The sequence below is a fragment of the Rosa rugosa genome, chromosome 5 (assembly GCF_958449725.1).
Source record: "Rosa rugosa chromosome 5, drRosRugo1.1, whole genome shotgun sequence".
In the NCBI taxonomy this organism is placed as follows: domain Eukaryota; kingdom Viridiplantae; phylum Streptophyta; class Magnoliopsida; order Rosales; family Rosaceae; genus Rosa; species Rosa rugosa.
Window position 1 is genome coordinate 6,132,019 of NC_084824.1, and position 25,241 is coordinate 6,157,259.

General features: G+C 37.6%; 2 protein-coding genes and 1 pseudogene across 3 annotated transcripts; all 3 read left to right on the forward strand.

Moving 5' to 3' along the window:
• Nucleotides 1–12,232: 12,232 nt before the first annotated feature.
• Nucleotides 12,233–15,346, forward strand: LOC133712917 (cytochrome P450 CYP749A22-like; annotated as a pseudogene).
• Nucleotides 15,347–15,517: 171 nt separating this feature from the next.
• Nucleotides 15,518–18,875, forward strand: LOC133712918 (cytochrome P450 CYP749A22-like). The gene is made up of 6 exons (XM_062139029.1): nt 15,518–15,642; nt 16,073–16,398; nt 16,475–16,698; nt 17,413–17,645; nt 17,780–18,158; nt 18,276–18,875. Exons 2-6 carry the CDS (start codon nt 16,119–16,121, stop codon nt 18,702–18,704), a joined length of 1,545 nt encoding a protein of 514 aa, XP_061995013.1. The 5' UTR covers nt 15,518–15,642; nt 16,073–16,118; the 3' UTR covers nt 18,705–18,875.
• A 912-nt stretch (nt 18,876–19,787) lies between these two features.
• Nucleotides 19,788–22,871, forward strand: LOC133712441 (cytochrome P450 CYP749A22-like). Of its 2 annotated transcripts, XM_062138548.1 has the most exons (6): nt 19,788–20,034; nt 20,816–21,037; nt 21,114–21,337; nt 21,501–21,730; nt 21,860–22,238; nt 22,363–22,871. In XM_062138548.1, exons 2-6 carry the CDS (start codon nt 20,875–20,877, stop codon nt 22,789–22,791), a joined length of 1,425 nt encoding a protein of 474 aa, XP_061994532.1. In that variant the 5' UTR covers nt 19,788–20,034; nt 20,816–20,874; the 3' UTR covers nt 22,792–22,871. The 2 variants fall into 2 exon arrangements, with proteins under 2 accessions (XP_061994532.1, XP_061994531.1); XM_062138547.1 differs by lacking the exon at nt 19,788–20,034 and having other exon boundaries at nt 20,596–21,037.
• Nucleotides 22,872–25,241: the final 2,370 nt, after the last annotated feature.

Sequence of the window (25,241 nt, forward strand, 5' to 3'; positions counted from 1 at the left end):
TCATGGGTTCGAGTCACCATGGGGGAATGAGTGAAACACTTTGATCCTCTTTTTAAAAGAAAAAAAAAGAAAAAAAAAAAGGTGGCTCCTTGCCTCTCTTAACCTTTGACTTCAGCCAAAAAATAAAAAATAAAAAAAATAAGAAGCACGAAACAGAATCTAATAGGAATTTGAGACACATGTTTGCTCATTCGTTGGTTTGGTAGCTGTGATGAATACTGATGACAAGTTTACATACCTGAAATGAGAATGATCTGAAGTGAATAATTTCGGTGTATGAATTTACTAATATATATAGGTATTGGTATGGATGTGAGTCCCACCTCATTCTATTTCTGACATTCTTGAATAACTTGGAATTTGATAACCAATAGGGGTATGAGTTTAGGAATGAAATTCTCATGACTGCATTTTTTTTACCCAAAATATCCTTACTTATTTTCAATAACCCTAGAAATATATATACCTCTCTCATGAACATTTTGTAGGGGTATTTTAGTAATCGAACTAGATTTAATTCCAATTCATGAACATTTGTAAACAACATTAATTGTATTCAATTGCATTTATTTGTGATTTCATATGGTAAGTAAACAGCTCAATGAAAATGAAATATTCCGATATCGATTCCTTCCTTCTCCATTCCAATTGTCTCATGTTCATGATTTTTTTCATTACAGGTAAGTAAATGAGCCACGATTGTTTGCACCAGACTTGAAGTTATCGATTTGTTCTCTTATTTGGTTAAAGTATATCTCTTATTTTTAGGATAAAATATATTGTCAGGTCATGTTAATTATCTTTTAGAAAAAATGTTTTCTATTAGCCTATTAGGTGTCAAATTGTTCAATGAAATTGATCTTACCCTAATTGTTTTAGGGGGAGTCTTCTGTTTGACGCATATATAGGTGTTGAAAACGTGTTTTCATTTTCCCATGCTTTGCACAATAGCAATGTTCAATTCTCCTTAAGGCATAGTGTCTAGGTTTGATAATTCACTTGTTCCATGTCATAGTGAATTAGCTAGTCAAAATTTCTTTATAGTTCATATTGCATGTGTGACGTGTCCTACGATATCAGTTGGGAATCAAGCATATGCTCAAGGATTGATGTTTGAAGAATTAGAGATGAGTGGAAGCACATCTACAAGTTGTGAGCAAATTGGTGAAAGGTAGTTCAATCGACTAGAAATCTAGTTAGAGGTAACCGTGTCGAGAGTTATCCGAGAGACTGTAAGTTTCTTTGTAATTTGCTTACATTCTTATAGTGTGTGCTTGAGCACTTGGCCTTCAAGAGGTTTTTTTTTTTTTTTTGTTAGAAAGGGGACTGGAGAGAGAATACTCTCCAAACCCAATTTATATATTAAAAGAAGAAGAAAATAGATACAACCAAAGAGGAATATCGAACAAGACCTCCCTCAGAAACAATCAAAAAGACATGATGTAGAACGAATGGCAGTCCGAATTGAAGAACAGCTCGATCGTGGAAAATGAGGAAAATCCGGTTTGCTGCAACTTTGGCATTCGGTGTCCGAATCACGATTGCTATAGCTTTCCGGAAAGGGAACGACGCCAGGAACAAAACTTGTGGCTTTGCTACAATGTGTGGGCTTTTTTCGGGCTTTCGGGGTCGTTTAGGGCCTCAAAACTGCAATTTACTGTTTTTTTTCTTCAGAATTTTCGGTTTCCTAGTTTGTTTTGGATTTGTTTTATTTTTACCCGTGGCCTTTAGGGTTTCATTGTTAGTCGCCCTAGGGTTTCTTTTCTCATTTATAAGCAACCTTAAACGGTTACAGAACCTATCTTTTATTATATTATCAATCAAATTGAGAGTTTTCTCATTTATCTCTAGTGGACTCCAGAATCCTTTGTTTTAGGTTTATTGCTTGTAAACCTAGGGTTATATTCCGACTGCGTCAGGTGGTATCAGAGCAGGTCTTCCCTGTCTCTCCTATTTACCTTAGTAGCTAGCAATGGGTGAAGTTACAAAAGCAGATCTTGATGCTCTTACTGCTTCTCTTACCGCAGCGTTTACCGCTGCCCTCAACACCGTGAACAATCAGATTGGAGAAATTCGTGGATTGTTTGGGAGGGAGGAACAACAATAACAACAATCGGAATAGAGGCGGGGAAGGAGGCCAGCGAGTTAGGGCTCCACGTGGTGAAGTTGTTGAAAATAATTCAGAATCTGATTCTGAAGAAGAAATTGTGCAACCTGAACAACAAGGACAAACTGATCAGGATTACAAAGTCAAGGCTGAAATTCCTTTCTTTTCAGGCAACTTGGGTGTGGAAGATTATCTGGATTGGCAGCTTCAGGTGGATAGATTCTTTAAGATTATGGAGGTGCCTGAAAACAAGTAGGTTAAGCATGTTGCCTGGCGATTAAAGAGTACTGCTGCAGTTTTGGTGGGATAAGTTGCAGAATACTCGGAAGAAGCAGAGGAAGCAGGGGGTTAAAACATGGCGAAGAATGAAACAGCTTATGATGGAGAGATTCTTGCCGGATGATTATGAGCAGATTATGTACAGGTTGTATATTGAATGTGTCTAAGGTACGAGGACCGTGGCTGAGTACACTGCTGAGTTCTTAAGCTATTCAGAGCGTAATGAACTAGGAGAAACTAAAGATCAGAAGGTGGCTCGCTATATCAGTGGGCTGAAGCCAGCCATTCAAGAGAAAATTGGATTGCAAACTGTGTGGACTGTGACAGAAGCTTCAAGCCTAGCATTGAAAGCAGAATTATTGGAGAAATATTCACGAGCTTCTTCTTTCCAGAGGTATACCTATCAAAGGGGCACAGAGTTGGTGAACTCCTCAGTTGGCAAGGGTAAAGCCATTTAGCTGAATACAGAGAGTGCTCCTAGGGTTTCCAATCCTCCTTTTAAAGGGGCTAGCGGTTCTAGCAGTTCCAGTGGTGCTCAAAATAGGGTCCCAAATCAGAAGCCTAATAATCCTTATGCGAGGCCTACAACAGAACTCTGCTATAGATACAACAAGCCTAGGCATAGGTCTAATGTGTGTCCTGAGAGGAGACAATCTGCCCTTATAGATGATTATGATAAAGATGATGAAGAAGTTGGAAGAGGTGATGAATATGAAGGGGTTGAGTTTGCGGTGGAGTAGTCTCCTGAAAAGGTTAATATTGTGTTGCAGAGGATCTTATTATCTCCTAAGGAGGATGGGCAGCGGCGCAATATTTTCAGGTTACTTTGTTCCATTAATCACAAAGTGTGCAATCTGATTGTGGATAATGGGAGCTGCGAAAATTTCGTAGCCAAGAAGTTGGTGGAGTATATATTTGCAGTTACCTACACAGCCTTATGAAACACCTTATTCTCTGGGGTGGGTCAAGAAAGGTCCACAAGTTCGAGTTGCTGAGTCTTGCAAAGTACCGGTATCTATTGGTAAGCATTATAAAGATGAAGTTCTGTGTGATATTATTGATATGGATGCTTGTCATATTTTATTTGGGCGACCCTGGCAATATGATGTGGATGTGACTTACAAAGGCAGAGATAATGTGATGATGTTTATGTGGAATAGTCATAAAATTGCCATGGCTTCTGTTTATCAATTTGAGAGATCTGGTGTAAAGAAATGAGAGAGTTTTCTGACCTTGTCTAGCAGTGAATTCGAGATGGAGGAAGCCTTTAAAGAATTTGAAGTTATTTGTCCAGTGGTGATTAAAGGGTTGTTGACTGCAGAAAGGGAAGATATGGTCATCCCTAAGGAAGTGCAGAATATGTTGGGAGAGTTTGAGGAGCTAATTTCAGATGAGCTGCCCAACGAGTTACCACCTATGAGGGACATTCAGCATCAGATTGATTTGGTTCTTGGAGCTAGTTTGCCAAATCTGCTGTAACGCCCCAAGCTGCACCTCACCAGCTTAAGCACGTCACAGTGCCGCGAGTCTCTAAAACATAAACCGAACGCTCGATTTACATCCTAGAGAACCGCTAGGCATTTTGTTTGAAAAACTTTTTGGAAAACACAGCGGAAGCTACAAATAATTTTGAGGTGAAAACTTGAATTGCTAAAATCTATTTCGTTCGTCCAGAACTTGGATAAAGGCTCACACGAGGTACAGATTTCAATGAAAGAGAATTCAACTGAATTTAACACGAGGCTAGATAACAACAAGCTCCGAAACACAAAGTTCAAGAAAGAGAATTTAAAATAAAATCCAAAAGATGATTTACCGAGCTTTCGCACACCCAGCTCCGCCCGCTACTGTCCCGTCACCAGTGCACAGTACCTGCATTCATACTGTTGTAGGGTGAGCTTTCGTCCTCGCTGCTCAATAGGAACTCTAACTCGACTAGGCTTGAAACCGATAAATAGATTTTGGAGCTCCAGTATGAAAACATGCTTAAACCAAGTATTTAAAAGGAACAACAAACTTTAATGTTTTTCAACTTGAAAATTGATACATGATGCTTAAATAAATACGGCGCCAAATCCAAGTTTTACCTGATGGCCGGTCCCATAGACCCACTACATGACCTTACCTCAATTTAAGTTATCACCAGGTAAGCGTAGCGAGAGCGTCCGCTACCTAGCTACACACACGGAATCAGGTCGTCATTGTGATCGCTCACTGTTCGACCGGTGTAGCTAACCCTCCGGAGGTTTAGGGAATCGAACCCAAGGAAGTCAGTGCCCCTTTCGCTCTCAAGTCATCACATTTCTCATACGGTTTGGTCAGTATGCATCGCATTTTAACTTAACCAAGCCACACTATGTAACATGCATCATATTGAAAACAACTAAGGAAGTAAAAACACTCATCGAGGAGAGTTCCGAATCTCTACCTGGACTCACGATGCTTTTCCTCACGTACTCCGAGAGTTGCGAACCTTCCGTTCCTCGGGTAACTGGAGTCCTAAGTTCCGACATTTCGATAGTTAATATCTTATTGAACTAATAATTGAAATCTCGACGAGTACAATCGTACAATCAAGTTTTCCTGGTTTGACCAGGAGTTGACCAATTTGACCACGTTTGACCAATCGCAGCAAGTTCGATAATTAACCCAAATTACCGCACCTTCACTTGAAGTTTACGATATAGACCAGATATATATTAAGTGCACCAGATTTACTAAGGCCACCCAATATATATATAATTTCTTTTATTTATTTATTATCAAACCGCGAAATACACAAGAAAACCAATAACGATTTCTCCAACGAACGATTCCACATTTACTTAACAGTTTTATCACATAGTAATTCGACAGAATTTACTATGGACACCCAATTCTTTCCATTTTCATGCAAGATGTGCCCAAAACTACTATGAACACCCAAGCTTGACCATTTTCAATTATTCCACAAACATTCCAAATAACCTGCCTTAACAACACTAACAAGACATCAAGCATGATAATCACAATCCACTCTACATAGTCAGTTCCACGACCAATTTTCAGCATAACAACATCAATTTCCTACCCAATTCAAACATAAACTCCAAGCTACCAAAACTATAACAATCTGACAAAACTCCATAGCTAAGGAAACTAATTCCCACCAAGTCATACCAACTCAAGCTACTAACTTCGGATTTGCATGACAATAACCAAACTTCAATTCAAGATTTTGAATTATACCTTCAAAATCCAACTGCAACCAAACCAAACTCCTTGCGGAAACTAGGCAGATGATGAACTGAGGATGTCAACGTGATCTGCCCAGCCAACTGCCCAATTCCTTGTCTACAGTTGCAGTCGAGGTCGAGACCAAGCCAAGGAGAGCCGGAAAGGCCGCCGGCGTCGAAGACAGCGACGGAACCGAGATGAACCCAGAAACGAAATTGTCAAAACTTGATCAAATTTGAAAACTAATTACACAGGCATGTAGACCATGACGAAGAGATGAAGTTTCAACCACCCCTTTCTCTGCCGCAACGACATTTAAGCTGGACCTGGTGTAGTCAATCATACACGACACGTCGTCGAGGATGGTATCGGATTGGGACCGGTTCTGGAAGAGCTTCACATCGGTGTAGAAGAGGTCACGCTTGGTCCTTGATGGTGAGCTCTGTAAGGAAAATTTGTGAACACATCACTATCATCGAGTTAATTAACACTGATTGTATGCTTTACTTGGAGATCAAATAATGGGGTTGTATTATGAATCAAATCTTGTACTTCAACATGTAATCTGGAATGTTGAATATTTGAGAATCCTATAGCTATTTACTTATGGTAAGTAGTATATGGTATGTCATAAGGAAATCTATAGAGAATATATTGTTTAGATATTCTTTATGGGAGATATCTTTGCAGGTTCTCTATATAAAGGCTTTGGTCCCTGCTTTCACTATCACTGAGTATACGGAACCTTGACCCATAGAGAGGAACTCGCTCTTGGTGAAAAGCAGAAGACCTTAGCCATCAATGACTTGATCAACATGAATACTCAAGGTTAGTACCATTCAGTTCACATAAACATGTTTTGTATCTATAGACTTTGTGATTGTGATCCTTGTCTGTTTGTATTGATATTACATTTGGTATCAGAGCTTCTTTCACAGAGCTTTAGATCAATTTAGGGCTAAATACTAGTTAGTACCCTGTGGTTTAGATCCAAAATCAATTCAGTCCCTGGACTTCTAATTTCATCAAAAACACCCCTGCACTTTCAATTTTGATCTAATAGGTCCAATTCGTTAATATTCTGTTATGGGTTCAAGTTATAGTTTGATTATTTGTTGAAAAACTATTTATTTTTAATAGTAGGACTCACTCCTAAATTGACTATGCAGACCACCTCGACACCACATCATAAAATATAGGCCATATATGAGCCACATTAACAAGTTAAATAACTCAATTGTCGGAAAACTAACAAATTGGACCTATTAGATCAAAATTGAAAGTGCAGGGGTGTTTTTGATGAAATTAGAAGTTCAGGGACTGAATTGATTTTGGACCTAAACCACAGGGTAGTAATTTGTACTTAGCCCATCAATTTATTGCATGCTTGATTGTGGAATGGCTTGCATATATTTTACTCAAAGAAAACACCACGCATGCCAAGTTTGTTGTATCATGTTTTAAAGCCTTTTGACCCAAATTGGGCCAAGCCCGTCTTCAAAAAAAAAAAAGAAAAAAAAAAGGGGAAATTATTGTTTTACAACGGATACACAGCGAGCATGTTTTCATAACTCGGGTTTTCTGGGTTTTGGGTTCTAGAGTTCCATGAGCATGAAAATTGGGGTTTTCTTTCATCAAGGTTTTGGAATCAAATTGACATGTGAATTAGGATCAGAAGGTTTCGAAAAGCTTTTCTGCATATCTATTTTGCTTCCGCTAACTCTCTTATGCAGCGCCTTGGAGATGTCCAGGTTAGTTTTTCGAAATAGCCTCATGGTTGGCATCAAATTTGTTGAATTTTGTTCTGGGTTGAATGGAATAAGTATGAAGTTCCTATATGTGATGCTAAGTGTGATTAAAACATTATTGCTATTATGAACATTGATGCATTGCTGCTGTGAATTACATGCAAAATATTCTCCATAAAGTATTGCTTACAGATATTCACAAGCATCATAAGTTGGCTTTTCAGAATGAAAAGATAAAGAAACCAATTGTATTTGATCGATGGCTGCATGATGGACTTAATGAACATGTTGCACTCAGCAATTCTTCATTGAGTTTATTGTGTAATCATAAGGTTAAAGATTGATCAAAGCTTGTACTTTCATGCAATAGAATTGTGATTGTATCTCTTACAGGAGGCTATAAACTTTACATAATTCAATGTATGAAAGTAGCATATGATAAGGCAATTGGAACATATATAGACTTCTAGATTTTTTCTTCAACCATGCAGGTGATGACTAATCTAGAACAACCATGTTTTACTTGTTTTTAGTCGTATGAAAAGGAAACTAAGGAATATCTGTCCTATGCTCACATGTTAGGCTGGTATTGATAAAGAAATTCTCTCTATGGTTTTGTTAAATACAATATAACATCTGTTTTACATATATTGTATTTGGAATTTTGCTGAAATTATTTTTTCTGTGTTTTTCGTACTCTTGAAACATCATATTACAGGCCATATTACAATGCACACAGAAAATTAAGAGAAAGTTTTCAACTTAGCAAAATTTGAAAGATAAATACTTACATAAAATTTTCTTTTGCTCCTTAGGAATGCCAGTTTTCAGCCTGAACCAGATCCCAATCCTAGGAGGTTCCAATTATATTGACTGGAAAGATCAACTTATGCTGTATCTAGGAATGCAGAATCTAGATGTGTGTCTGTTGCAAGACAAACCTGCTGAACTCACCCCAACAAGCACAAAAGATCAGAAAGAGGAATATTATAAGTGGGTTAGAGCAAACAGTATGGCCCTCAACATCATAAAACTCTCCATGTCCAAAACTGTCAAGGGTAGCATACCAAAGAAGGAGTTGGCAAAAGAGTACCTCGAAGCTGTAGCCCTAAAATTTAAGGAAAATGAAAAAGCTGAAGCCTCTCAACTTATGCACACTTTCGACACTATGAGGTATAATGGCACTGGGAATGTGAGGGAATACATAATGAAGATGATAGATATTGCAACCAAGCTGAATGACCTTGAGATGCCGCTGAAGGATGACTATGTCATTCAACACGCACTCAACACCCTGCCAACTAGCTTCAGCCAGCTGAAAACCAGCTATTTTTCTCAGAAGGACAAGTGGAGCCTTGATGAGTTTATTGCCATCTGTACTCAAGATGAGAACAGAATAAGGAGGGAGAAAGAGTTGACTGTGAACTTGGTCGACAAACCTGAGTGGAAACATGCTAACAAGCTGAAACCAAATAAAACAAATGGTGCTGCTGTTGTGAAACCTGACCAGAAACTCAAACCTTTCCAGTTTATGTGCTATTTTTGCAAGAAAAATGGTCATATGAAGAGGGATTGTAATAGTTACAAGAATTGGGTGTCAAAGAGAGGGGTTCACAAAGAGGAGGGCACCGAGGAAAAATAAAGTCAACATTTGTGAAGGCTATAGGCAGTTTAAAGCTAGACTTATGATTTGGAGTTTCTTGTTTTGTTTTTAGATGATGTTCTTTTTATGTACCTTTCATGAGAAGGAATTTGTTAAGTTTTTCTAGTTTAGTCAAACTTGGTTGTAGTTTCTTAATTAATGATTCTGAAATAAAAGTTTCAAAAATTCTCAGCAAACTGCTTCTGGTTCTTATATTGTTGATTACTTGCTTCTACATTGTAATATTTCTGAACATGTTTTGGCTATTGAAAACACAGAAAACAATTGAAGTTAAAAGAATTTTGTTTAAAGAAAATTTACCTACACTTTGTCACTGCAGGTTCGGGCACATTTCAAAAGAAAGATTGATTTTGTTAAATATAGAACAAGAATTGTGTTCTACAAAACTGTTTTGAGCACTGAACTTCTTGAACTTATTCACAGACTTTTGTGGACCATTAAATTCTCTTACAATTTGTGAGGACCATGATGTGCACCTCAGTTCTACTAATTTTGGGGAAGCCCGACCCTGAACCTTGGAACAACAGAAAACCTATCTTGTGTCACACACATGTTTGGGGCTGCAAAGTTGTAGCCAAAATCTATAACCCTTAGTTACAGAAACTTAAACTTGATCCAAGAAAAAAAAAAAAAAAAAAAAAAAAAAATCTCTACTAATTTTCATAGGTTCAGATTTTGCTCCACCACCACCACAACCCAAAAGGTCAAATATGACGTATATCTGCAGGAGGATGAATGTGATTGGGGGAAGATAATGATTCAATCACATTCAGACAAGCCACTGAGATTGTTGAAACAATGATAAATGGACTGAGGCAATGCAGTCTGTTTTGGAATCCATGTATAAAACTCAATGCTTTTTGAACTTGTAGAACCACCTACAAACTAAAAACTAATAGGAATACACACCAGAAACAGAAAAGATGAAATCTAAACCTTTTGCTAGGCTTGTGGGCAATCTTATGTATCTAGGTATGCACAAGACCTGATTTGTCTTATGCAGTAGGAATGTTATCCAGATTCCAGTCAAATTGAGGCCTTCTCCGATAATACTGCTGCTGTGTTCTTCACCAAGAACAATAAAAGGTTGACAAATTAGATGCATAGTATCAGTGGGAGCAAAATTAAATTTTAAAAAGTTTTGTAAGTTATTTTGTTTTTCAGTTTTCACTTGTAGTAAAGTATCTGGTTTCTGAGAATTTTATTTGTAATCTTTGATAAAAGTTTGAATAAAGTTCATGGCATCATTCAGTTCAGTTTCAGTTTGCAGTGTTCTATTCTTATTTTGATTATGCATTACAGTTAAAATAGCTATTTTGTTTTGTGGATGGAAGCTGTGAAGTTATTCATGGCATTAAAGTTACAGGTATCTGCACTACATGTTCTTGATGTCCACTCAAGAAACTGTGCAGAATAAAGGATTTTGAAATTCAAAATCATCAGGAATGGACCACTTGCATACACATACAGGTTTCAGATTTTACAGAGTATATGCACATATTATTGACATATCTTGCTGGTGACATACGTAGAATGCAGTTCTCATTTTTGTAGTTCTGGAGTGATACATTTCACTTAAATGTGTTCTTTCCTTAGCTCAGAATGGTGTGCTGCATTTTGACCGTGTCTTGAAATGGGAGCTGATTAATTTTACAATCCATATGTGCACACTAAGGTTATTGTTTGTTTTCTGATATTGCCTGCAGTTTAGTGTTAATGACAGTGATAGTTCAAGTGGGAGAATGTAAGGAAAATTTGTGAACACATCACTATCATCGAGTTAATTAACACTGATTGTATGCTTTACTTGGAGATCAAATAATGGGGTTGTATTATGAATCAAATCTTGTACTTCAACATGTAATCTGGAATGTTGAATATTTGAGAATCCTATAGCTATTTACTTATGGTAAGTAGTATATGGTATGTCATAAGGAAATCTATAGAGAATATATTGTTTAGATATTCTTTATGGGAGATATCTTTGCAGGTTCTCTATATAAAGGCTCTGGTCCCTGCTTTCACTATCACTGAGTATACGGAACCTTGACCCATAGAGAGGAACTCGCTCTTGGTGAAAAGCAGAAGACCTTAGCCATCAACGACTTGATCAACATGAATACTCAAGGTTAGTACCATTCAGTTCACATAAACATGTTTTGTATCTATAGACTTTGTGATTGTGATCCTTGTCTGTTTGTATTGATATTACAAGCTCGTGGATGAGCTGGAGAATCCGGACGGTGATGGTGGGCTTGCGGACGGTGGAGACGTTGGCGGAGGGGCGGAGGGAGGATTTGTCTTTAAGGACGATTCGGTAGAGTTCCGGGACGCAGAGCTGGTTGGCGGCGGCGCGTAAGGGCACATCGAAGGCGAAGCCCTTACCGTCGAGGATGGAGTGGCGGACTTTGAGCATCAAGGCTTCGATCTCGAACTGGACGGAGGAGATGGGGAGTTCGCAGACTTCGAGGCAGGAGGAGATGGTGAGGTCGGCTAAGACCTGGGCTTTGAAGTTTGAAGGATGAGGAGGCAGCGGAGGAGGAGGAGCGGAGAGAGTCGGTGAGTTGATGGATGGAGTGGAGAGCGGAGTCAGGTTTGAGAATGTTCTTGAAGGGGAGGGAGGGAGAGAAGCAGCTTTGGAGAGAGAGAGAGAGTTCGTATCAGGGGGAGACAGAGAGAACAATGAGGTCTTCACTCTTCAGGAGGCCTCGTGATCAGTTGAAAAATTACCTTTGAAAAATAAATAATTACATAGGATTAACGGTTATTGACACTATGTACTAAAAGTGTATCGAGTTTTGAAAGTTATGTACCAATTTGAATTCTTTGAAACTAAACATATAGAACATCGGAGTGGGCCATTTGTCGGCTACTGTTCATGACTATAGTTTCTAAGTAGTGCTTGGTTAGAAGACATATAAAAGTTTCTACTTTGGTGCAGGGAAGAATTATCTCCAGAATTAGCGGCACGGTACTGTAGCTCAGCTGGTCGTGACGGAAGCTGAACTGTGCAAGGAGATACTTGCTAACAAAGATGGAGCTTATCTGAAACCCCAAGTTTCGAGTTTGTGCAAAGTAAATATTTGGGAATGGACTTCCCCAGCTAGAAGGTGAAAAATGGGCAATATTGCGAAAGCTGCCAACCATATATCCCCTCTATGGAGAGTTAGAGACAGCTTAAAAGTAAGTTCTTAGAGCACTTGGCTCATAATTCCTCCAAGGATAGTGTTAGTTCGATTTGTGTCAACTAAGTCAAGAATAAACTGAAATTGAAAGACGGGAAGCTTGGCATTATTGTATAGGATTATAGGTGTCAGTTCTGTTGTGTTGTGTTATGTGGTAGTGTTTTGTTGTGTTATATTTTCGCATAATGCAATTGTACATCTCGATTTGTTTGGCAGCTGCTTCTAGAAAGATCAGACAAATAGTTCAATCACACTGTCACTTCCGTTTCACATAGTATTTTGCTTGTCCAAGTTGGGTAGTATTCATTTGGAGTTTCAGAAAAGTAATGGTGCGAACGTCAAATAGTTCCATTGTATATGTAGCCGCATGGCATCTCTTCTCCTTTAGATTGTAGCAAGTAGGAACAATAGAAGCCAACACGCTTATAAGGACAAAAATGGTGTCTTAATTGTGTTAAACAATGAAGAGCAAGATAACCTTGAAAGTTATATATATTGTGGGATACTAGTAGTTCAGTAGGTTCAGTAAATCAGAGAGAGACAGAGAGACCATGAGGTCTTCAGGAGGCCTACCGATCATTATTTCAAGTTTTCTGTGTCTTTTCTGTTTTGTAGCTCTGCTCTTCAAGATCTTTCACAAAATATGGTGGACTCCGAATTGTATACAGAAGTTGATGGCTTCACAGGGAATCAGAGGCCCTCCTTACAGACTTGTCCATGGAAACACGAAAGAAATCTCCAACATGTACAAGGAAGCCAGGAGCAGACCCTTAAGTTTATCACATGACATATTTTCTTATGTTCAGCCTCATGTTCACTCATGGAGCAATATATATGGTATTGAAAGCTCTTCATGAACTCTGGCTTTTTGAAATTTAATTACAAGATTTATTTTGGTCATCTTTGTCAACAGGGAAGAATTATCTCCAATGGCTCGGCTCCCGAGCTCAGTTGGTCTTTCGAGAACCTGAGATATGCAAACAGATACTGAACAACAAAGATGAAGCTTATCCGAAAATACCGCCTAGAGACTTTGTGAAGAAGCTATTAGGATTTAGGATATGGCCTTGTAACAATAGTTGAAGCAGAAAAGTGGGCAAAATTGAGAAAGATTTCCAACCATGCCTTCCATGGAGAGAGCTTAAAAGTAAGTTCTTATTATCAATTACTGAAAATTCTTGCAAATACTACTGTGGTTGATATTTGTGGCAATTATTTATGAAGGTAAATTCTGATATATAATAGCTTGATGGTATTGTTCTACTAGACTATGATTCCAGATATGATAGCTGGTGCTGAGATAATGCTCAAAAGGTGGGAATGTCATGAAGGGAAAGAAATTGAGGTGGTTGAAGAATTTAGGTTATTCACTTCAGAAGTGATTTCCAGGACAGCATTTGGCAGCAGCTACTTAGAAGGACAGCACATTTTTGAAATGTTGACGAAGTTGGCCTTGTTATCATTCAGAAATTCGCTCCAAATCAAGGTTCCTGGTATCAGGTAACCTCGTTTTACTAATTCTCGATTCGGAGTCGCAGGAATAGCCATTTTTTTCTATGTTCATTCGAGTTGAAGAGTGGCAGAACCCTAGCAAAAATTAGTCTTTCTTTATTAGCTATATATTGAACCTCTTTTTAACTATAAATGAATGACCTTTTAGATTATGCTATGCAAATGATCAGTGGATAGGTGGATCCCTTTAATTTGCTAGAATATCTTTCTTTACTTGTTGAATCTCTCATTGATTGTTCAATGTGTGATATCCCGAATCCTCATTAATAGTGGAACCAATCAAGGTGAATCCTCAAATATCTTTCTATTTGATGTGATTGTATGGTTAATCCATGACCTGCTGAAAAATTAGGCCGGTCATGTAGAGAAATAATCTTCTTTATTTGTCTTTCATTGTTTTCCATCTTATTTGTAACAGATAAATATTCACAACAAGGTTCTGGGATGATTACTCTTGTTCTAATGTTTAGTGTTTGATTTAATATTGCAGCAAGTTCTTTAAAACCAGTGAAGAAATCGAATCAGAGAAACTTGAGAAAGGAATACGTGACTCCATAGTAGAGCTTGTTAAGAAAAGAGAAAAGAAGGCAACTAGTGGAGAAGAAGATAGCTTTGGGAATGATTTTCTTGGGCTACTTTTAAAGGCTCATCATGATGCCAATCAGAACCAGAGGATTCGGTGGATGATTTAGTTGACAATTGCAAGACATTATACTTGGCTGGACAAGACACCACTGGTACATTGCTTGCGTGGACTGTTTTTCTCCTAGCACTCCATACAGATTGGCAAGAGGAAGCAAGAAAGGAGGTCCTACAATTATTTGGAAAACAAAATCCAAATCCGGATGGCATTTCCAAACTTAAAACTGTAAGAAAGTCCGGAAGAACGAGTTACTTGCTTGTGTAAGTGGTGAAAATTTTCATCTATGTTTAAATTGTAATTCGTTCTCTATCTTGTGCAATACAGATGTGTATGATCCTCAATGAGTCTCTAAGGTTATATCCTCCTGCTGTTGCCATTCCACGGATCACTGGAAGGGAAGTTAGACTAGGAAAGCTCATTGTTCCTGCTAATGTTCAGCTGCTGGTCTCAGTTCTAGCACCTCACCATGAACCTCAATTTTGGGGACCAGATGTGCATCTTTTCAAGCCAGAGAGATTCTCTGGAGGGGTTGCTAAAGCTACTAACAATAATGTAGGTGCTTTTGTGCCGTTTGGATTGGGACCTCGAACTTGTGTGGGCTTGAACTTTGCAACCACTGAAGCTAAGAATATTGCCTTGTCGATGATTCTACAACGTTACTCCTTCACTCTCTCCCCGGCTTATATCCACTCCCCCTATCAGTCTCTCATACTTCGGCCAAAACATGGAATTCAAGTATTGCTACAGCCATTGTAAAATTTTTTATCTAACATGAAAACAGAGAAGAAGCACGAAACAGAATCTGAGACGCATGAATTTTGTTATTGGTCTTCCATGATTTGTATAACGTCTAGTTCTATTTCAACTTCTCACAAATGCGTATAGAAGTTTATGAATTTTATTAGAGATATTAGTCAGTACATTGTTCATGCAACATTGCATCATTGCTCTGTTTCACTTTTATCTGTATATTTACTGAAGATTTCTTCTGTTCTTCTGATTTCCTATTCTTCGAAATAAATATTTTGATTTTTCTGTTCCCCTGTTGCTGGGGATCGAAACCAGGTCAGTAGGGACTTTGTTATTCCTCAATTATTCTGATTAAAAAAATAAATAAATAAATAAATCTCCATCAATGAAAGAGCTGTTGGAGACTTGGAGCTCGCCAGAAAACAAACGAAAAGATCTCACCATTGAAAAGGTTAAAGGTGAAAGCTTTTCCCAATTATGGAAGACCCAGCAAAACTGAGGAAGAAAACAAAGACCAAGCTTTGTTTCCTCTCTCTCAGGTAACACCAACTACACCTATTTTCAAAAATTTCATCTGTATTTCTCAGATCGAATTGTTGAAACTGATCTGTAATTTCCTGTATGCTTCCGCACCAGTTTTATATTACCTCTCAAAATCACTACTTTCTTCTCTTCCTGTATGTTAGTTAAGGGTCACTGTAAATGGTTAACATTTGTTTTAGGACACACTATCAAAAAATAACAAAAGTCAATCCAAGATTAAAAAAGATGAGTTCTTTTGGATTTGACCCAAAATTCTATACTAAGTAGTAAATAACAACTACAAAACGAGAGACCCAGTCCTTCTGCCGCTCCTCTAATCCTCTGTTTTCTATTTTTTACATAGACCCAAATGCTAATAATTGGCCTTTTAATTAATTGAAACCAATTGTCTCAGTAGTATTAATTCTGTGCTTCATGTCTGAGCAGACTAAATGAATAGTTCTGGTTCAAACATAAATCCAGAAGCAAAAAAATGTCTTCTTTGGATGGCCTGGTAGTTACTGTTTCATTGTGTCTGTGTTTTCTGGTAGCTCTGATCTTCAAGATCTTTCACAAAATATGGTGGACTCCGATTCGCGTACAGAAACTGATGGCTTCACAGGGAATCAGAGGACCTCCTTACAGACTTATCGATGGAAACGCCAAAGAAGTCTCCAACATGGGCAAGGAAGTCATGAGCAGGCCCTTGGATCTGTCACACAACATATTTCCAGTAGTTCTACCTCATATTCATGCATGGACCAAAATCTATGGTATGTATTTACAAATTCTCGAGTCAACTATAATTTTCAAGTATGAGAATCAAATTAGACTTTGGTGTTGCAACAGGGAAGAATTATCTTCAGTGGCATGGTACTCTACCTCAGTTGGTGGTGACGGAAGCTGAGTTGTGCAAGGAGATATTCACTAACAAAGATGGAGTTTATCTGAAACCCAAGTTCAGACCTTATGCAAAGAAGGTATTTGGGAATGGCCTTCCGGCATTAGAAGGTGAGAAATGGGCGAAATCGCGAAGGCTGGCCAACCATGCCTTCCATGGAGAGAGCTTAAAAGTAAGTTGTTGCAGTAGTTATGTTAGAAACTGAAGTTTAACTAAAACATAAACATATAAATATGAACCTATACTAGAACAAAGAATGTATAGAAAGATCACTGTACATCATCAGAATGTGTATTTTAACTTGGGATTGAAGGCACTATATCAATCCTATATCTGCAGAATGTATGAACATCAGAATGTAAACACAGCAAACTTACTTGATGCACGTGCATTGTCGATGACAGCCCTCTCCTGAATCCACCTTAATTTTCTCTTGGTAGTGGGACTAATTCGATGAGAAAAACTCGTGTTTCAGAAGGGACTGATCTGACATATATATAGCAATACTGCATATCAGTTTCATCCATCAAGAAACTGATTCTTTGCTTAACTGCTTTTTCAAATCTCTAACTGCTCATCAACTGTAATCATATTATTCGAATTCAAATAATACATAAGCTTATCCATAAATAAATTAATTTACAGCTTACATATATGTGGTTTAAACTCTGATCAAATTCCATATATATACTTGCATATCAATATACAAGTAAGAAGCAATGTCTAGTTCTATAAGCTGTGTTATTTGCTTACAAGTTACTCATAATCCATTTCTTTAAGGATATGAAAAGAATGAAAGAATTATACTATCCAATGATTTGTCATGCATTGTGGACTTTTTGCTTATATGTTGATCTGGCATGGTGGTATTGTTTTGTTTTACTAGAATATGATTCCAGACATGATAGCTAGTGCCGAGACAATGCTAGACAGGTGGAAAAGCCATGAAGAAGGGAAAGAAATGGAAGTGTATGAAGAATTTAGATTATTAACTTCAGAAGTGATTTCTAGGACAGCATTTGGCAGCAGCTATGTAGAAGGGAAGAACATTTTTGATATGTTGATGAAGTTTAGCTTATTGCTCAAAAATGATTACATACTCAAGTTTCCAGGCATCAGGTACGCATTCCTATATTCCAATACTCTTGTCTAGTAGCCTTGTAGAAACTTTCCCCTACTATACATATACTTGCAGGAGATTACATATGTCAGTTGTCTCTTCTCAGATTTGTGTCTTTCACTTAATTTGGCAGCAAGCTTTTTAAAACCAACGATGATATCAAATCAGAGAAGCTTGCGCAAGGAATACGTGACTCCATAATGGGGATCATTAAGAAAAGAGAAGAGAAGGCAATGAGTGGGGAAGAAGAGAGATTTGGGAGTGATTTTCTTGGTTTACTATTGAAGGCTCATCATGATACCAATGACATTCAGAGGATTTCGGTGGATGATTTGGTTGATGAGTGCAAGTCATTTTACTTGGTTGGACAAGAGACCAGTAATACTTTGCTTTCCTGGACTGTCTTGCTTTTGGCACTCCATACTGATTGGCAAGAGAAAGCAAGAATGGAAGTCCTACAATTATTTGGGAAACAGGCTCCGAATCCTGATGGCCTTGCCAAATTGAAGACCGTAAGGAAGCTATGAACTCAATCATACACTGCTTGCTTAATTTGGGAGAAATGTTTACTTTTGAAATTTCACATTCTGACTTCCTCTGACTTGATTCATTTTCATGTATGCATGTAGATGAGTATGATCTTCAATGAGTCCCTAAGGCTATATTCTCCAGCTGTTACCGTCACAAGGAGAGTTGAAAAGGATGTTAGACTCGGAAAGCTCATTGTTCCTGCTAATTTTGAGTTGATTGTCCCATATCTGGCGCTTCACCACGAGCCTCAGTCATGGGGACAAGACGCCCAACTTTTCAAACCAGAGCGATTCTTTGAAGGAGTTGCTAAAGCTACTAACAACAACTTAACTTCATTTATGCCCTTTGGAATGGGACCTAGAATTTGTGTGGGCCTCAACTTCGCCACCGTTGAAGCCAAGATTGCTCTATCAATGATTCTACAGCGCTACTCCTTTACCCTTTCCCCAGGTTATGTTCACTCACCCTTAAGGAGTGTGACACTTCGCCCACAGCATGGGGTTCAAGTAATGCTACACTCATTGTGAACAATGAGGACTGAAGACTACGATTCCTAGTAAATCTTGGTGTATTTTATTTGCTAGCTAGCTCGTAAAGCTGTAACTGATTAAACATTTGTCAAAAATAAAAATAATGCTTAAACATTTCAGGCGTTGACAAATTTGCCGGGGTGAAATTCCATTTCATTTTTTTATGTCTACTTAGTTTACTATGTACAAGTTAGTTTAGGGATTACACTGGCAATACTGTTCTCTAATCTAACAGAAATGAGCAACTGGAAAATTATTGTGATCCATCAAGTTTATACAAATAGCTGATTCAGAAGAGGCTATACATAATCTTTACTAGTTTACAGTGCAGTAGTCAACCATGTTTTATGAAGATTGTTGATTTATCAATGCGTGATAGTCTTTAACTCTGTATGCTAATTAAATTGTCTTCCTTGATTTGCATTACTAGCTGTCCGTTTCGTTTCTCATAAATAGATTTGGATGTTTAGAAAATTTCAGTGAATATATATGTGGTATATGGTTCATGTATCATTGCTAGTACTTGAATACAAGAATACCTGTACTAGTAGTCTGTTAAACTCTGTTCTGCTTCTATAAGCAGAGTGTTCTCCCGGAGGTCAGAATTTTTACGGCGTAAACATTTAATTTATCATACAAGTGTATTGAATGAAATTTTTACGTACTGAGAATGAACTACCACTTATATATATTTTTTTTTCACTTTTCTAATGTAGGATCTTTTCATTCTCCAACATTCCCCGGCTTATATCCACTCCCCCTAGAGTTCGGCCACAACATGGACTTCCAAGTATTGCTACAACCGTTGTGAACAGAGCAGCTCAGACAAGATATGAAACTTTTCTGTAAGAGTTTTTACAATGAAAGCAAAGAAGAAGCATGAAACAGAATCTGAGACGCATGAATGTTGTTATCGGTTTTCCTTGATTTGTATAACTAGCTCTGTTTCATTTTCTCACAAACGAATATGAGAGATTCTATATATTAGTCAGGATATTGTTCATGCAAATTGCATCATTGATTTGTTTCACTTTTGTCTTCTCATCCTATTCCTCAAAAGAAAATATTTTGATTTTCAGTTCAAAGTGAAAATTGAAAAATCGCTGTTGCTGGGGATCGAAACCAGGTCATCACTAAAGTACAGAGACTTTGTTATTGCTTAATTATTCTGATTGAAAAATCAATGAAAGGGTGGGGTTGAACTTTAGAATTCGCCAGAAAACGAGTTTTGACATGACTATTGAAAAGGTTAAAAGTCAGAGAGCTTTTCCCAATTATGGAAACTGAGGAAGAGAAGAAAGACCAAGCTTTGTTTCCTCTCTCTCAGGTAACACCCACTACACCTCTTTTCAAAAATTTCATCTGTATTTCTCAGTCGAAATGTTGAAACTGATCTGTAATATTCTGTATGCATGCTTCAGCACCAGTACTATTATAAGTTTATAACCTCTCAACATCATTTCTTTCTCCTCTTCCCGTTTGTTAGTTAACGGTCACTGCACATGGACAAAATTTGTTTTAGGAACACTATCACAAAAATGAAAAAGTCATAGAGATGACAAGCTCATTATGTCAGGATCGAATATTCATCTGTTTTCACTTAATTTCAGCTTCAAGTACCATAATTCAGGTACCATTTGAGGATTTTTCCCAAAAATTAAAGAGTCATAGAGATGACAAGCACATTATGTCACATGTCGGGAATCTCATGAGCTTGTGTCGAACAGTAGAGAGCCAAAATTTGGCCGATCTTTTGAAAACTCGGTAGGTTCAGGAATAAAAACACGAGTTCTTTCGGATTTGACCCAAAGTTCAAAGCACTAAATAACAAGTAGAGATGACAAGCACATTATGTCAGGATCGAACCAGCCAATCCTTCTAGAGGAGGTAGCTAGTTCTCTGTTTTCTAGTTTTTACTTAGACCCAAATGCTTATAATTGGGCTCTTAATCAATAGAAATCAATTTTCTCAGTAGTATAAATTCCGTGCTTCATGTCTGAGCAGACTCAACAAATGCTTCTGGTTCAAACATAAATCCAAAAGCAAAAAAATGTCTTCTTTGGATGGCCTGGTAGTTACTGTTTCAATATCTCTGTGTTTTCTGGTAGCTCTGATCTTCAAAATCTTTCACAAAATATGGTGGACTCCGATTCGCGTACAGAAACTGATGGCTTCACAGGGAATCAGAGGACCTCCTTACAGACTTATCGATGGAAACGCCAAGGAAGTCTCCAACATGTGCAAGGAAGCCATTAGCAGGCCCTTGGATTTGTCGCACAACATATTACCAGTAGTTCTACCTCATGTTCATGCATGGACCAAAATCTATGGTATGTATTTACAAATTCTCGAGTCAACTATAGTTTTCAAGTCTAAGAATAAAATTAGACTTTGGTGTTGCAACAGGGAAGAATTATCTTCAGTGGCATGGTACTCGGGCTGAGTTGGTGGTGACGGAAGCCGAGTTGTGCAAGGAGATACTCAGTAATAAAGATGGATTCTATCTGAAACCCAAGTTCAGAGCTTATGCAAAGAAGATATTTGGGAATGGCCTTCCACAATTAGAAGGTGAAAAATGGGCGAAATCGCGAAAGCTGGCCAACCATGCCTTCCATGGACAGAACTTAAAAGTAAGTTGTTACAGTAGTTACTTATATTTTATTCCTTCAAGGATAAGAAAAAATTGAAAAAAAAATTATAAATCCAATGACTATTGATAAAGCCAGTCTTTCTTTTCCCTGCATTGTGGTTTATGTGTTGATCTGGCATGGTGGTATTGTTTTGTATTACTAGAATATGATTCCAGACATGATAGCTAGTGCTGAGACAATGCTAGTGAGGTGGAAAAGCCATGAAGAAGGGAAAGAAATGGATGTGTATAAAGAATTTAGATTGTTAACTTCAGAAGTGATTGCTAGGACAGCATTTGGCAGCAGCTATGTAGAAGGGAAGAACATTTTTGATATGTTGATGAAATTAAGCTTACTCAAAAATGATTTCAAACTCAAGTTTCCAGGCTTCAGGTACATATATCTATATTCCAAGTTTCCAATACTCTTGTCTAGTAGCCTTGTAGAAACTTTCCACTACTTGGAGGAGATTACGTGTCAGTTGTCACTTCTCAGATTTGTGTCTTTCACTTAATATGGCAGCAAGCTTTTTAGAACCAGCGATGATATCGAATCAGACAGGCTTGAGAAAGAAATACGCGACTCCATCAAGGGGATCGTGAAGAAAAGAGAAGACAAGGCAATGAATGGGGAAGAAGAGAGCTTTGGGAGTGATTTTCTTGGTTTACTTTTAAAGGCTCATCATGATACCAATGACATTCAGAGGATTTCAGTGGACGATTTGGTTGATGAGTGCAAGTCATTTTACTTTGTTGGACAAGAGACCAGTAATACTTTGCTTTCATGGACTGTCTTGCTTTTGGCACTCCATACTGATTGGCAAGAGAAAGCAAGAAAGGAAGTCCTACAATTATTTGGGAAACAGACTCCGAATCCTGATGGCCTTGCCAAACTGAAAACCGTAAGGAAGCCATGAACTCAATCAATAATTCAATATACTGCATGCCATTTCGGAGAAATTTTTGCTTTTGAAATTTTACATCCTAACTTCCTCTCACTTTATTCATTTTCATGTATGCATGTAGATGAGTATAATCTTTAATGAGTCCCTAAGGCTATATTCTCCAGCTGTTTCCGTTACAAGGAGAGTTGAAAAGGATGTTAGACTGGGAAAGCTCATTGTTCCTGCTAATGTTGAGTTGATCATTCCATATCTGGCGCTTCACCATGAGCCCGAGTCCTGGGGACAAGACGCGCAACTTTTCAAACCAGAACGATTCTCTGAAGGAGTTGCTAAAGCTACTAACAACAACATTGCTACATTCTTACCCTTTGGAATGGGACCTAGAATTTGTGTTGGCCTCAACTTCGCCACCATTGAAGCCAAGATTGCTCTATCAATGATTCTACAACGCTACTCCTTTACCCTTTCCCCAGGCTATGTTCACATGCCCTTAAAGCATATGACACTTCGCCCACAGCATGGAGTTCAAGTAATGCTACACTCACTGTGAACTGTGAGGACTGAATACTACAATTCCTAGTAGATCTTGGTGTATTTGATATGTTAGCTTATAAAGCTGTAACTGATTAAATAATTATCAGGAATAAGGCATCTGCTAATCACATGAAATAATACCAATTTTTTCTATTTTAATTAATTTTTTTAATCAAATCAAAACAATTTCTCATTAAAAACTCAAGTTAGAATAATACATTACATACGTTTCCACTGCCTTGAATATAGAGAGCAAATAAGAAAAGTGGTATATAGAATAGTACCACTCATTAAAAAACATCCATGCTAACTTATTAAAAGTGTGCCTATAAATTATGAACATACATAGTAAATAGGCACATAAAACATAAAAGTGCATAGGTTCCTAAAAAAATAGAGATAATTTAGAAAGAAAAATATAACTAATTAAGAGCCCAAAAAATCCAAAGAAATGTCTAAAAACCCTAGGCCCAAAAAGCCGGCCCAGCCCAGTTCTCATCACCTCCCTTGTGCAAAACCGTCACGACATTTATTCTGGTTGAAGAGATTGTTGATTTATCAATTCATGCGTGATATTCTGTATGCTCATTCAAATTGTCTTCCTTAGTTTCCATACTTTGGCAGAAACGCAATTGTTCATGCAATATTCACAGAACTTGAAATAATATGGTCCACTTTTGGCATCAAACAACTATTGCTATTAATTTCGAGTTAATTAGAATATGGAGGCATCAAACAGCTATGATTCATATGTATCGTTGCTATCACTTGAATACAAGAATACCTGTACTAGTCGGTAACCATTTCAACTTCAACAACCAGTCCCAGAGGGAGTCAGGCTTTTACATTTGATGGGGCCTATAAATTTTTTTTACGTTGCATGCAGATATAGAAAGAAAATTAGAGCAATCGAGAAAGAGAACAAAACTTATTGTATCTCTTAAGTATATTTTTTCTTAATTTGCAATAACTATTAAAATTAATTAATTAGTCAACATCTTGAAATCAAAAGTCAAAAGGAGTAAAATAAGAAATGCAGTCTAAAAAGGAAATCAAATTAAGAGCACGAATAAAAACGAGTTTATCATTACTTAATTTGAGCATTATTATCAAATTCTTTTAGAAATAATTCAATGAGAGAATAATTACATAAGCCTAAAAAATAGAGTATTTATTGTGTTTATTTCAGGAAAAGAGAAAACGTAGAAGAAATAATAAGTATTAAATGTAAAATAGTCACATAGCAATTTAAAAAAGAAACTATACTTTAAAAAATGAGGAAAGTCAGGAAACTATGTGCCTCCATCACTGGTATTCTCTGTAGTTGACTCCAAAGAAAATTAAAAGGGGTCCATTATACCATCTCTGTGATCCCAATCCCCGCTTCCTCTGTTTCTATATACAGCCACCTTGCCGAATGCCGAACAAAACCCACCCACAAATGCAGCAAAGAACGACCGCATGAATCGGCCGAGAAATCAAGGCTTCACGTTCTCCAAGTGGTTGACCTTAGCGTGCTAGCCGCTTCTTCATTTCGTATAGTGATAACGCTTTCTCTTCTCTTTACTTTCAAACAGAAAAAATATGAGTTCTTTGACAGACATGGTAATCAGTCATTCAAGTATTCTACTTCTCTTCTCTCTTGTAGCTCTGATCTTCAACATCTTTCGCAAAATATGGTCGATTCCTACTCGTGTACAGAAATTTATGGCTTCGCAGGGAATCAAAGGTCCTCCTTACACACTCATCCATGGAAACACCAAACAAGTCGCCAATATGTACAAGGAAGCCATGAGCAAGCCCTTAGATTTGTCGCACAACATAGTACCTGTAGTTCTACCTCATGTTCATGCATGGAGCAGTATCTATGGTATTCGTAGACTCTTGAGTTCATGACTAAAGTTTTTAACCACTCTTTGGTTTCACGTATAATTAGATTTTGGTCGTGCAAACAAGGAAGAATTTTCTTCAGTGGCAAGGTACTCGAGCTCAGTTGGTCGTGACGGAACCTGAATTGTGCAAGGAGATATTCAATAACAAAGATGGAGCTTATCCAAAACCCACGTCCCTAGTTCCAAAGATACTACTTGGGAATGGCCTTCCGTTATTAGAAGGTGAGAAATGGGCAAAATCGCGGAAGCTGGCTAACCATGCCTTCCATGGAGAGAGCTTAAAAGTAAGTTACTATTTACCAAAAAAAAGAAAAAGAAGAAGAAGAAGAAGAAGACTAAAATAGGTTATACCTTCCTACAGTTGTGAGTATGGTTGGATTAAAATTTTTAAGGCTTTGAAAAGTAGCTCATGGTTTAACTTTTAGCTACATATTTTCGACAAATTTAACCAAAAATAGAGAATACCATTAAAGATCCCTACTAATTTATTAGTTGAACTTGTTGATTGTATGACGCATGGTCGTGTTTTTGTTTTACTAGAGTATGATTCCACAAATGATAGCTAGTGCTGAGA